The sequence below is a fragment of the Pectinophora gossypiella genome, chromosome 9 (assembly GCF_024362695.1).
Source record: "Pectinophora gossypiella chromosome 9, ilPecGoss1.1, whole genome shotgun sequence".
In the NCBI taxonomy this organism is placed as follows: Eukaryota; Metazoa; Arthropoda; class Insecta; order Lepidoptera; family Gelechiidae; genus Pectinophora; species Pectinophora gossypiella.
Genome location: NC_065412.1, coordinates 1,711,409 through 1,725,950, shown reverse-complemented (window position 1 = coordinate 1,725,950; position 14,542 = coordinate 1,711,409). Strand labels below are relative to the sequence as shown.

At 38.4% G+C, this 14,542-nt stretch overlaps 1 protein-coding gene across 1 annotated transcript; it reads left to right on the top strand.

The window, feature by feature from the left end:
* The first annotated feature begins 175 nt into the window (after positions 1–175).
* On the top strand, positions 176–13,501 carry LOC126369360 (DNA polymerase theta). Its single transcript, XM_050013713.1, has 9 exons — positions 176–2,465; positions 2,575–2,699; positions 2,778–4,828; positions 4,904–5,087; positions 6,031–6,212; positions 7,236–7,405; positions 8,527–8,848; positions 11,912–12,176; positions 13,037–13,501. The coding sequence occupies exons 1-9, from the start codon at positions 325–327 to the stop codon at positions 13,324–13,326; spliced, it is 5,730 nt and encodes a 1,909-aa protein (XP_049869670.1). The 5' UTR covers positions 176–324; the 3' UTR covers positions 13,327–13,501.
* Positions 13,502–14,542: the final 1,041 nt, after the last annotated feature.

The window sequence follows — 14,542 nt, the reverse complement described above, 5'->3', positions numbered from 1 at the left end:
TGAAACCCAACACTAGGCAATGAAAAACTTGTGACAACCTACGAAATTACGAAACAATTTTTGTATATGCGTCTTTGTCTAACATTACGCCGGTTCCGTAAGATAAAGTAGAGCAGAATTATAGAGTTCTGTTGCTATTTTAGCCTTCCTTCTATGCTTTAGTTATTGTTCTGAGGTTGGGTAGTTCGTTGATTTCAAAACTGCTCAATGAATTTCTGTATTTATTTATCATTTTAGTGAAATGTGTATTGTAATTTGTAGTAAAAAGATAAACCGCGGATATAACAACGATATTGCCGTAATCTCAAGTTCAACAGTATAGTAATGGCCGATGAAGGGGCCGAAGTTATTGACTCGCAAATAATCGCAGAAAACGTTGGTTTTCTCGACAATTGTTTCGATAATTCGTTTGCACTACAGTCTTCCATAATCGTGGTGAAGGAGTATGTTGCAGAAGGACAAAATGAGCAGTCTTCTCAAAAGTTGTATGGAGTTAAATCGAGTAAGAACATTCCTACTGTTAAGAAAAACCAATCTATTGTTTTTAACTCCAGTACGAGTACAAATGCTGAATTTGTGTCTCAAATAATAGAAAAAGATAAAGTTGTCAATAAAAATTTGAAAGCTTGGGGCTTACCCCAAGATATCGCCAGAAAATATGAAGAGAGAGGTATACAAGAGATGTTTGACTGGCAAGTAAGTTGTTTAGGTAACCCAAAAGTGCTTATGGACTGCTGTAACCTGGTCTATTCAGCTCCTACGTCTGCAGGGAAGACTCTAGTTGCTGAGATATTAACAATTAAAACTATTTTGGAGAGGCAAAAGAAAGTTATAATTATATTACCTTTTGTTTCTATTGTAAGAGAGAAAATGTTTTACTTACAAGATATTTTATCTAGCTCTGGTATAAGAGTTGAAGGTTTTATGGGATCCCAGTCACCTCCTGGTGGGCTGCAGGCTGTGCATGTGGCTGTTTGTACCATAGAGAAAGCAAACAGTTTGGTAAATAGACTCTTGGATGATGGTAATATATCAGAGCTGGGAGCTGTTGTGGTTGATGAGTTACACCTCCTAGGGGATCCACATAGAGGATATATATTGGAGCTTCTACTCACTAAAATTAAGTATGTGTCATCTAAATTAGATGATGTACAAATTCAAGTAGTAGGCATGTCCGCTACTCTCCCCAATCTGGAGGTACTAGCACATTGGTTAGAAGCAGAACTTTATATAACACAATTCAGGCCAATCCCTTTAGATGAATTCTGCCTTATTGGCAACAAACTTTATGATAAATGTGGGAAGTGTATAGATACCATAGATAATAAAGTGGTTGAAGATGGTGATAATGTGCTGAAGATATGCTTAAACACAATCAAGGAAGAATGTTCAGTTCTGATATTCTGTATGACTAAGAATAGATGTGAAAACTTAGCACAGAGCATTGCAGGTTCATTCTACAAGCTAGGGTGTTCTGGTAATGAAATGGGACAGGTATTAAGACAACAATTAAAGTCCGATAGTATTTCAGAAGTTTTAGAACAATTGAAGAACTGTCCAGTGAGCTTAGACCAAATTTTAAAAAACACCATTTCATTTGGTGTTGCTTACCATCATGCAGGTTTAACTTTCGATGAAAGGGACATTATTGAAGGTGGATTCAAATCTGGGGCGATACGAGTTTTAGTTGCGACGTCGACTTTGAGCTCTGGCGTCAATTTGCCGGCTAGAAAGGTCATCATCAGGTCACCAGTGTTCCAAAGACATCCAATCAATATATTGACCTACAAACAGATGATTGGTAGAGCTGGAAGGATGGGCAGAGATACAAAAGGAGAAAGCATTTTGATCTGTACAGAGGCAGAGAAACAGATTGGTTTTGATCTGATGATGGGAGCTTTGGATCCTGTTAAGAGCTGTATAGAAAGTGAAGATAAGTACATGAGAGCTGTGCTTGAAATGATTGCAAGTCAAGTTGCTTGCACTAAAGCAGAATTAGACTTGTATTCTAAGTGTACTTTATTATTTACACAGCAGAATACTACACCATCACAGAATGAATTACTAGATAATACTTTGGAAGAGTTGAGAAATTATGAGCTTGTCAGGATACAAGATGATGGGGATGAGAAGAAGTTTGTTGCTACTCCTTTGGGAAAAGCTTGTCTTTCGTCGTCTATGGCTCCTAATGACGGTTTATCTTTATTTTGTGAGTTGCAGAAAGCCCGGCAGTGCCTGGTACTAGAGACTGACCTTCATTTGATATATCTAGTCACACCATACAGTGTCAGTAGTCAGTGGGGTGACATAGATTGGCTCCATCTGCTAACTCTATGGGAATCTCTCACCAAAGCCATGAAGAGGGTAGGAGAGTTGGTTGGGGTCCAGGAGAGCTTCATAATTCGATGTTTAAGAGGAATCAATAAAATGAATAATGTTCACAATAAATTAAACATCCACAAAAGGTATATTATATTACTCTGCTAAATATGGCTAGTTATAAAATAGTAAAATAGAGACAATTTTTAAAATAGAGTTGTTATAAAAGTTTTGATGTGTAATCACTTGTTTTAGATTTTATACCGCCTTAGCATTACAAGATCTGGTGAACGAAGTACCATTGTCTGAAGTCGCGGGCAAGTTCCAATGTGCTCGAGGGTTCCTGCAGAGTTTACAGCAAGCTGCTGCTGCGTTTGCAGGTAAATTTTGCATATTATGTTAATTGATATTGTTTTTTTTTCTCTCTGAAGAATTTGAACATAATCATTAAATTTTAGGTATGGTCACTGCATTCTGTCACCAGTTAGGTTGGAAAAACATGGAGATGCTGATATCGCAATTCCAAGATCGTCTGCACTTCGGTATTCACTCTGAACTATTAGATCTCATGAAACTACCGTCTTTAAATGGTATGAGAGCTAGAACCCTATTTGATGCGGGCTTTGAAACTGTGTCTAGCATTGCGTCTGCTGAGGTGAATACTGTAGAAAATGCTCTTTACAAAGCTGTACCATTTCAAAGTGAGAAGGAAAGAGAAGACGACGACAGTGATGATATGAGGAAACGTAAGAAGATGAAGAATGTCTGGATAACAGGGTGTTGCGGGATGACCACCAAGGAGGCTGCTGAGAATCTTGTAATGGAGGCGAGAAAGTATTTAGAACATGAAATTGGGGTGAAGGAAATTAAATGGGATACGTTAGCAGGATGTAGAAATTCCACGCAGCAATCCTCAAAAGATGAACACGGTACAAATAAGTCTTCATGTTCGACCCCAATAACAGTAAATGAAAATATTCAAAAGTCAGAAACCTTGATTCTTGAAGAAGGTAATAAGCCTTCTGAAGCTTCACGTAATAATCACAGCTTAACTAATAGAGACGTTAAAACAGAACTACTGACGGAGGAAACAGATACTATATCACGAAAGTCTTACGAAAATGATAGTGAAAACATTTATCACAGCGCGAATTATTTCAAATCCAGTGATGTGAAAAATGAACTTAAAAAATCAATTATAGATGATAATCTAGTTGATTCCTTGATAAGCAATAATGAATTAGAGTTTATGAATAAAACGAGTTCGCCGATAATAAATGGAATGAAAAGAGAAAAGTCTAAGTTGAAAAGTCCACTCTTAAAAGATGTTACTAACATAAAACATAGTCCATCCATTCTTAAAGATGACATTATTTGGGACTCGATGAATTTTACTGAGGTCGCGATTGAAAATGTAACAAAATTTCAAAATGTTGAAAAAATGTATTCTCCAAACATAAGTTTTGGTGAATGTGATGAAAAGTTGGAACCAGTATCAGAAACCACAACAAGTACAAAGTCTACAGTGAAAGACATTAGTTTATTTTCTTCTGAAGGCGATAACTCTAGTCTGTTTGAAGAGAGTTTGCCTATAGACTTGATCCCTAGTAAATTGTTGGATGATAAATTTACACAAATTCAAATAACCAAGCCTATTAAACAGGAAACTGCCTCGGACTTTATAAGTATGAATTCAAATTCTATCCTAAATGCTTTTAAGTCCACAATAGTGGAAGTCGATGATGAGTGTGATGAAATCAAACTGGTTTATGAAGAGGATAATAAATTATCGGAAAATGAATCAGAAAGCGGTTTTAATCTGTCGGAAGACGTAGTGATTGAAACTCAAGATATAAACGTTAGTCCAATCAAAGACAGCTTTAAAAGTCCTTTTAAACGACATAATAGTTACAAAGATACTACGCAGCCCTCGGCAAAAAAAGTTAAAACTGGAACCGATACTGATATACTTCCTATTTCTACAACAAAAAGTGATGATGATTCCTTTGCTTTAAAAATGAACTGTCCTGAATCAAAAATGTTTACATTGGAAATTAGAAAACAGAAGATCAAATGTTTTATTTTGAAGAGGAACGATATTTTAAACAATTTTGAAGTTATTGACAGCAATAAAGAAGCGGCTATATATTTGAATGTGAAAGCGCCGACTGCTCCTACAAATGAAGTGATAGGCAGTAACATTGTGAAGACAAGACCTCAGACAGCGAATACATCAATTCTAATACAAGGAATAGCTGTTTACCTTGGTAAGGACACGTGTGTTTTCCTAGACTTTACAAACATTGGGGATTTGTTTACGTCAGTCAAGAATAAATTAGCTATCTGGCTTCAAAGGAAAAATACCAAGTTGAAGGTGATGTCATTGAAATCAGACTATGTGAATATAAAGAAATGTTTCAATATTGATGTATTAGCGTCGTTATTCGATGTTTCTTTAGCTGAATGGCTCGTAGATAGTGATGAGAAAATACCGAACCTTGTATACCTGGTAAGTTTCTGGTGTTATTCTTTATTTGATTTTTTTAATATTCTTTACTTTTTAAAACTCATTATTTCGTTTTAGACCAAGAAGTATTGCGATGTAGATCTAACTACAGTTTCATTGAAAGTAAATAATCGCGTGAAGAGGTATCAACATCTGGATACGATCGAGGCGTGTTGTTTGAAGACATGGTCGATATGGAATGTCGCTGAAAAGGAAGTACAGTATTTATTGGCGCAGTATGAGAACGTTCGAAGTATAATCTGTAAGTCAATATTTTTATTCGCACAGTAGGTAATCATACACCATGTGAAACGAATCTTTCATAATCATAACTTCGGCACCTGGAAGAATAAACGTAGTATGTTATGATACGTTAATTATATTACCGATTATAGCCTAAAGATAATGTTAAATGTCTGGATTGGTTGGGGTTCGTACAGAGTTATAAACTAAATTTACTATTAGTAGTAAGATGATCCGTGCTTCGGAAGGCACGTTAAGCCGTTGGTCCCGGTTACTACTTACTGATGTAAGTAAGTAGTCGTTACATAAGCCATGTCAGGGGCCTTTGGCGGCTCAATAATAACCCTGACACCAGGTTTGATGAGGTTGGGAATTCACCTCACAACCCACACGATAGAAGAAGATTAGAAATAAAAAATAGGCAGTTTTATTTGTAATTTTACTCTCAGAAAATACATTCACCATCTATCACGTTGGTCTAATAGAAATTGTAAGCAATATGATACGATTCATAATTATTCGACAGTTCACAATCTCGCGAGATTCAAATCGATAGATTATAATCTAACGTTATTTACAATTTTACGGTGACATATATAAATATACCAAAATATGAGACCAACACTACTACAGCTACATATCGCTATGTAGTACCTGCTACAATAAATTGAACCTCCCTAACCTAGACATGTTTCATTAGCAAAAAGAAAATTAGGTATCATACCTAAGTAGGTATTTATTTAGTTTTAAGGAAATTAACAGCAAAATAGCACAAATGTGTAACACTATAAGAAACTAAATGCTAACAAAAAAAATTACACATATATGTGTCTACTTAACTAACTACTAAAAACTTTAACCATTTGTTAACGGTATGATACCTAATATAGGTAAGTACCTATATTATTCTAAAGTATAAAAAAACCTACTTGCTACATAATGGCACTTCTCGGTACTTTCAGCTATAGAGTTTCAAATATCGAAGATCTTAGCCGATTGCGAGTACTACGGCTTGGCGGTGGACAAGCAGCTCGCATCCCAACTGCTCATCGACGTGAAGGACTCGCAGGAGCATCTTCAGAGGAGAGCGTATCAGATGTGTGGGTACCACTTCAACTTCAACTCGGCTAAAGACGTCGCGAAGGTTGGTATTTGATTGTCTTTTTTTGAGACTAAGACTGGCATTCTAAGATGATTATTCAGGACTTCCTCTTCGTGACTCAGCTGAGGCAACCTTAATTAAAACACATAATAACGGGTTCTTACCGCGTTTAAATGGGGATATGAGACTCCCAATATTTCGACACTGTTGCAAGTGCCATGATCACGGAATGACTGATGAGATTGGAGTGGAGTAGGTAGATCCATAATTTTCTACGGGCAGACATATCTGTCTACCCTCTTTCTTTGCCGCTTGTTTGAGGCAACCTTATATGGTCAGTAAGGGCTAAGGAAGTTATGAGGGTCATGACCATGGTCCATGAGCCACCGGCAACCGGCGCGAACTATATCGATTCCTTCGACAAATAGCCGTTTGACGTCCATGTACGTAGATAGCATTCGTATCGTTTATTGGTCGAAGCGCTCGATATAATTCGCGGCGCGGTTATCATGACCCGGCTGGTGACCCCCGCTGACATAAAAGCAGGGTCCGCTCTTGCACCCAGGCCCTTCCGGCTCAGTTCAACCCTGTGTCAGATTTTTTGTTATTTATTTAGATAACCAACAATTTATAAAACAACATTTGACAAGTTTACATTGGCCCCGATTCCTGCAGACACCGCCTAATTTTATTTAAAGTTATATCCGTCATTTTCATATCCGTCGAAAAGGAAAGGGACGGATGATTCACAGCTCTTAATTTTAGGAAGAATGAGTGAATGAATGAATAACCCGGGCGAATCAAAAGGTACGTCGCTGGTATGCAATCCGTTTGACGTGCTGTCTACTTAACTGTGTCGGGTTATTGACGGATGTAAAATTTTTAGACGGTTGGTTTAGATTTGTGCTTAAAATTGACGTGTGTTCCATAAATTTTATGCTCGTCGATTATCCGTCCCTTTCCTTTTCGGTGGATAAGAAAATGACAGATATAACTTAAAATAAAATTAGATGGTATTTACAGGAATTAGCACCATTAACTGCTAAAGCAGTATAAACTGTGCAGGTTTTAGGGTTGTATAAGGGGCGCAAAGTGAGCACTAAGAAAAGTGTGCTGACGTCACACAACAGCCCGATGGCGAGCCTCGTCATTTACTGGAGGAAGCTCAACTCTATACTGACGAAGACCTTGTATCCTTTGACGGAGAAAGCTTGCATATACAGCGACGGAAACAGGTAGGTACCGTTGTTTTTAATTATTTTTTAATATCTATCTTAGGATTGCATAGCAAGTGTGGGCGGTAATGTCCTTTCAAAAGTATGGGAAGTCTGTCTATCTACTTACATCCTCTTAAGACCGAGATTTCCAGACACAATAGTTAAACAATGGGGTTTGGATTTATAAAGAACATTCGGTCTTAGGAGGATATGGGCGATGAGGTGACCTGTCATCTTGTCGTTCATCACGTGCCTACCCCGTTAGGGATTTCAGCCCCGACATTTTGTTGTTGTTTGATTTGTTGGTTTATTAAAAAGTATACCACGAACAGTTTAAATTAAGAAGAAGGCTTATGTACGCTCCGCGCCACGAGAAGTGATCCGTGGTTCAGGCACTGCTAGGTACGCCTGCCCTATACCTTCAGTGTCCCTCATGTACAACCCGGACATTTCATACAACAACCCGGACACTACACATTGACTTTGTCAGAAAATAAATTTTACTTTATGTAAAAAAGCTTCTCTCTCTCTCTTTATTTAAGAGCTGCGCTCTTGTCGGTGGAGTAATCGCCATTCCTCTCTTCTTCCCGCCAAATCCTTCACCTCCTGATACGACACGACCTGCACCTTCTCTTTTATTTGTTTCATAAATGTTCTCCTAGGTCTACCCCTACCTCTCTTCCCTTCATTTTTTCCTTCTATGATGTTTGTTATAAATGAATCGTGTCGTATCAGGTGGTAAAAAAGCTTAAACATAACATAAACATAAAAAGCCTATATAACGTCCCACTGCTGGGCACAGGCCCACAGGTTGCACAAGCACAGGTTGGTGGATGTGATTTTTACGGCTTACGGCCGGGACCAACGGCTTAACGTGCCCTCCGAAGCACGGAATCATTTTACTTTTTCGGACAATCAGGTGATTCAAGCCTGAAAAGTCCTTAACAAACAAAGGACAGTCTCACAAAGTGATGTACACAATGTCCCCATCGGGAATCGAACCCGAACCTCCAGATCGTGAGCCTAACGCTCTAACCACTAGACCACAGAGGCTGTTGAGGTAAAAAAGCTTATTATAAGATTAATGATTACCTAAATGGTAGAAACGTAGAAGACTGTAACCACCATTATCTTTCCAGGATAAACCCGTCGTACACGATGTTCACGTGCACAGGCCGGATCAGCATGCACGAACCGAACCTCCAAAGCGTTCCACGTACTTTCTCCATCCCAACGTCATACTTGGACTCTCAACCTTCTACGGACATCATAGAGTTCAATTGCAGGAACATATTCCAGGCTGCCCCAGGGTATGTCCTGGTGTCTGCAGACTACTGCCAGTTGGAAATGAGGATTCTGACGCACTATTGTGAAGATGAAGTGCTTATGAGGATTATGAGGTCGGATGTGGACGTGTTTAAAGCTATAGCGGCGTCGTGGGGCAACGTCGCTGAAGATGAGGTAAGGGCTTTTTAGTTTTTCTTTTTACTACATACACATAAACAACATATATATGTCCCACTGTTGGGAACACGCCTCACCTCAATTAACCGGAGGCGGTACAGAGCATACTCCACCACGCTGCCCCACTGCGGGTTGCTAGAGGAGTTTTTAGGGTTAATAGCCGGAATCAAATCAAACCAAACGTGCCCTCCGAAGTAATGCTTGTTACATTTAAAAAAAAAAGCTTTGACTCGTCTGAAACACAGAAGAGTACGAAATTACGATTATCTACAATCATTTTAAGGACTTCAATAAAGCCCGCTTAGTTTAAAAAATATACAATTTTTTATATTAGAAATACGATGATAACAAAACATTCTTAGGTAGTTCCCGAGATTTATTATTGCCAATTAGGCAGACAATTAGTCACAACGAAATCGTTTCTCGGAACTCGGTACTAGATAGGTACCTACTATAAGTAACTGTTTTCTTATAATTGAAATCAAATAAGACAGTTCTGTATACGACAAAATCATTACTTACATACCTACTTATATTTATTTATTATTTTCACGAAATTGTTCCATTAAAAGACCCATTATTCAATTCCTTTTGAAGTTATTATTTTTAAGTCTTTTATAATACCGATAAACGCCAGTAGCTGTTTCGTTATGGGCACATGTTTTGGAATTTTCCTTTCATTTTTCGTGAGCCTGTTTGCAAAACATGTTTTGTGTTCTCATATTTTTTCCTCATTTATGTTCCGTACCTACATCCAAACTGCCAAGTTAAAAGCGAAAGAAGCCTAACTTTACCAAGCCGAAAGAAAGAAAATCCAAGGTAATTAGGGTTGCTACATTTACGACGTTGATGGCCAAACGTCAAAGTTTTCGGTAGTAAAATTTTATCGTATTTTTGCGCCGTTCTGTTTTTGATTTGTTACTTATAAAATTCATGACATTAGCGGACAACTCCTTATAGGGGTGTGTACACTGAAAACCTCATTATTAGACGGAGGTACGGCTCACCACCTATCACGTTGGACTATCAGAAAGCTCGGTGAGATATAGGTACTTAGTTTATTTTGCGATGGACGTACCTCTGACTACCCCAATTGGGATATAGTTGTGAGCTGATGTGATAATGCTTTACACTGAAAAGAATTATTTATCACAACTTTGGTGATTGTTTAGTTTACACAGAGCAGAGTGACTACTGAACTTAGTATTACTAAGTATTTATTTATTTATTTTATTTTATTGTTTATTGAGAAAACCAACAGCTTACAATTAAATTTTAACAGTGGTAATGGTGCTTATACATAGGCCAATTATAGGTTTCCCTAGAGTAGTAGTACTTAATATTAATAAGAAGAGGGACAGTAGACCGCATAATAGAAACATAATACAAAAAGTAATGATAAAGTTAAGCATCATTATTTAATTCTAGAAGAATTTTATATTTAAATGTTTGTTTCGTGTATAAAAATATGTCGACGTCAGAGAATTTTTCGTTATAAGTTTTGCAGATACGAGCAATGACAGAATTGTTAGCATAATTACTACGATAACGCCTAATAGAAAAGACTATGTGTGAGGTATGTCTTGTACGATGCCTAGACACGTTAAATGTAATAAATACATAAAATAAAATACTAAGTAACATAACTGTTTAGTAATAAACGTTGATAAAATATTTAAAGAAATCAGGGGTGGTATTAATAAACTAATCTCAGCTTCGAGACTGCCCTGAAGATCATGTCAATGTGAATGTTCTTATATAAAAACATAGACTTGAGGATCACCCTTAGTAATACAAAGTTACATTACAGGCTGATCACCTGATTGTCCGAAAGTAAGATGATCCGTGCTTCGGAAGGCGCGTTATCCCTGATTAACGCGGTAAGAACCCGGTAATATGTGTTTTAATAATGATAGTAAACCTCAAAAAATGTATAAGTCTATATGGCTGAACACATTCTAAATAAGGGTTCTTTAGGGTTCAGGTTGTGAGAAGCTGTAGTAGTTTTAGGCGGATGAGACGTTCGTTATGTAAAAATTGACGATTCAAAGTGTAACTATGTTACCTACTGAATAAAGATACTTTTGAATTTGAATTTACATCTTGTGCAACAGAGAACTATACGAAAAGACGAATATGTACGTATAGATTCAGGGATGTTTTGCTGGCGTCTAATATGTTTACGGCATCGAAGGAAACCGACATGTCGCCGCATATAAATTGTGTCTCGAAAGTTTATACCTAACATATTGATAAACCGAAGGATGTTTGTTCGTGGATATTTGATAGATAACATAATATACATACTTGCCTATGTATTTATAGGGCTTATTAACATATTTTATATGCTACCGACATGATGTAGTAGGTTTTATATGTAATATACCTATTATATATATAACAGCCTTCGTGGTCTAGTGGTTAGAGCGTTAGGTTCACGATCTGGAGGTCCGGGTTCGATTCCCGATGGGGACATTGTCGAAATAACTTTGTGAGACTGTCCTTTGTTTGGTAAGGACTTTTCAGGCTTGAATCACCTGATTGTCCGAAAAAGTAAGATGATTCCGTGCTTCGGAGGGCACGTTAAGCCGTTGGTCCCGGCTATTAGCCGTAAAAACACCTTCACCAAGCCGCATTGGAGCAACGTGGTGGAGTATGCTCCGTACCCCCTCCGTTTGATTGAGGGGTGGCCTGTGCCCAGCAGTGGGACGTATATAGGCTGTTTATGTATGTATACCTATTATATATATTTCGCGATGATTTTATTTTACACTAAGGGGAACCACATCTGGCAGCACATAGCACTTACCTATGCTTCTATCCTTTTCTAGCGTGCGTAAGCGTGCGTTTGCTCTCTCTCGCTCTAGCAAATGACGGTTCTGGGTAACAGAAAAGGATTGAAGTATAGGAAAGTGCGATGAGGTCCTGACAAATGTGGTTTGACCCTAAGTAAAGTGGGGTTAGATCCAATTTAATAAACCACATTTGACAGCGTCCAACTTTTTTCTTACCGCAACAGCGTCCACGCGGGCAACGGCTTTAATATTAAGACATCCACAGGTAGATGACGACCTCCGCCAGAGAGCCAAGCAACTCTGCTACGGGATACTCTACGGCATGGGAAACAGAACTCTCTCCCAGCAGCTGGAAGTATCCGAGATGGAGGCAGCAGTGTTCATGGACACTTTCTACCGCAGCTACCCGGGGATCCGACGGCTCACGGGCCGGTTGCTCGAAGACTGCCGCCGGAGGGGTTACGTCGAGACACTCATGAGAAGAAGGAGATACCTGCCCGATATCAATAGTCAAGTCTTAGCCAGGAAAAGTGAGTACTTCATATAGAAATCTCCTTACCGTGTCCCGCTTAACGCGTTAGTGCGAGAGAGACACAGTCCGCGCCTTCTCCCCCTTACTCCTCATCGACTTACGACCATTTACGATTAAAGTAAGACCCGGAGGGGGTGAGGTAGGTGCCTGATACGAATTGGTACGCGGCGAAAACTTACCATTCCATATGTGTATTATATTTGTTCTATGACGTAAACACCTATATGGTTCGGTTTTAACCACAAATCTTACTCGATGATAAGTGAGGATGCGACAGCGGAATTGGAGGGGAGGTAACATCAGGGTGCCTTTGTAATTTTGTATTGATTCTTAGAAATACTCTTGCATCGTACTTTCCGATTCTGCTTAAAGATACGCGTAGTGTTAATCGGAAGACTGAAGTTTTTCACAGGATCCGCTTACCTAACCTGAAGATTTGACAGGTCTGGTTTTTTATAGAAGCGACTGCCTGTCTGACCTTCCAACTCCAACCCGCGAAAGAAAAGCTAGCACATTACAGATTAGGTCAAATACCTCTGGAACGCGTTTCCTAACGTGGTAAAGGAAAACGTCGAACGCTTCAGCTCGTGATAATCATTTTAATACTCAATTATTTATTGCATTCCATGTACGGTCACGAGCATTAATATGTATACACTTTGGTACCATGTCACATTAACTTTTTTGACAAATTGAACTGTAAGTCACACTAAATGTCAAATATGTTAGTGCGACAGAGTCCTAAAGTGGGTACATTATATTGCTCATGACTGTACTACATTTACCTATAATCCAAACGTGAATTCGAAAATCATTGGTTTAATGTCCTAAATGCAAATGCTGTGTTCTTATATGTAGGCGCAGCAGAGCGGCAAGCAGTGAACACGACGATCCAAGGTTCAGCGGCGGATATAGCCAAGGCAGCCATGTGTGCCATCGACACTCGCACTAACACACACGTGCACAAACCCCGCCTCATCCTGCAGATGCACGATGAACTCATATACGAGGTTCCGAAGAACAACAAGAATGACTTCGTGAAGATTTTGAAAGAAGTCATGGAAAGAACTGTCAAATTGAACGTGCCTTTACCTGTTAAAGTACGGTCAGGGAACACTTGGGGTAGTTTGCAGGAAATCAAGTTTTAAGATGTACTGACTGAAATCAATATATCACGCCACCCCGAAGAGGTAGGCAGAGGTGACAGTACACCCACTTGACTGAAATCATGTTGGAATTTATTCTGTGATACTTATTTTATTAATGCGATGTGGTCTACGAATAAATAAGATGTGGTAGTTGATAATAAACTTTTTAGTTTTATTATTGGTTATACTTTTCCTCTCCTGTTTATAACATAACATAACAAATACTTTATTGCACAAACAGGAAAATACAAAATACAAAACAAAAGACACACACATTTACCAGTTAAAAAATAAGTAAAAACAGGTACCTACACCAATATCCCACCCCAATGCAAATTGAAGCAAGTACCTATCTTTTACTAATGTATACCTAGTAATTACGTCTTCCTACCCATTTAAAATCCAAGCTATTAGGGTAAATGGCTTCTTGTTAGTTTGAATGAAAGGAATTGGAATTAGTCGAATAATTGCTTGTATTCAAAGGTAAATAGAGGGGGTGGATGTACCTACGATAACCTGCAAAAGTCCAAACAGTTTCTTGCAAAGTAATAAATTAACTGGTTGCACTTAAGACCTCCTGGTTACATGTCGTTTCTGTAATACTTTGACCAAATATATCTACAAAAACATAAATTTTATAATTATGACAACTAATGGTCCATAATTTCACCACTGTTTACAAATAATTCGCTGCGCTCAGTGACTGAACTGTTGCTTTTTGATTGTACCTACGTCAGACCTTCAGGATATTTACGTAAGGTACTTATGAACACACACAATTTAGGTGGTTTTGACAATAGGGATATCGGTTTAATTAACCACAACAACATAACATAGCATCAGGACTGTTTCCTCGAAGGAGTAGGAAGGGGCATATTTATAATATATACACCCTCTCCAAGCCAGCTATATTTAGGTACTTACCATGTAATAGCGGGTAAGCGTGTCAATAACCGGGCACAAATCCAGCAAGCCACGTGAAAACAGTTATTTATGTTTGCGATGGAAAATTCCACTTGATATCAACCCAGCATAATGGCCAAATCATCCCTCAAAGTTTTCGTTACGATGTTACTAACACCTGTAAGTATACACCAACTCCTCGCTAGATATCTTGTTGTATGTTGTGTATGCCCTACCAGCACGCGGAGTATTAGTTCATAGAATTGCCCAGTAAACACTATTAAGGTCAGCCACCACCACAAATCAACGAACC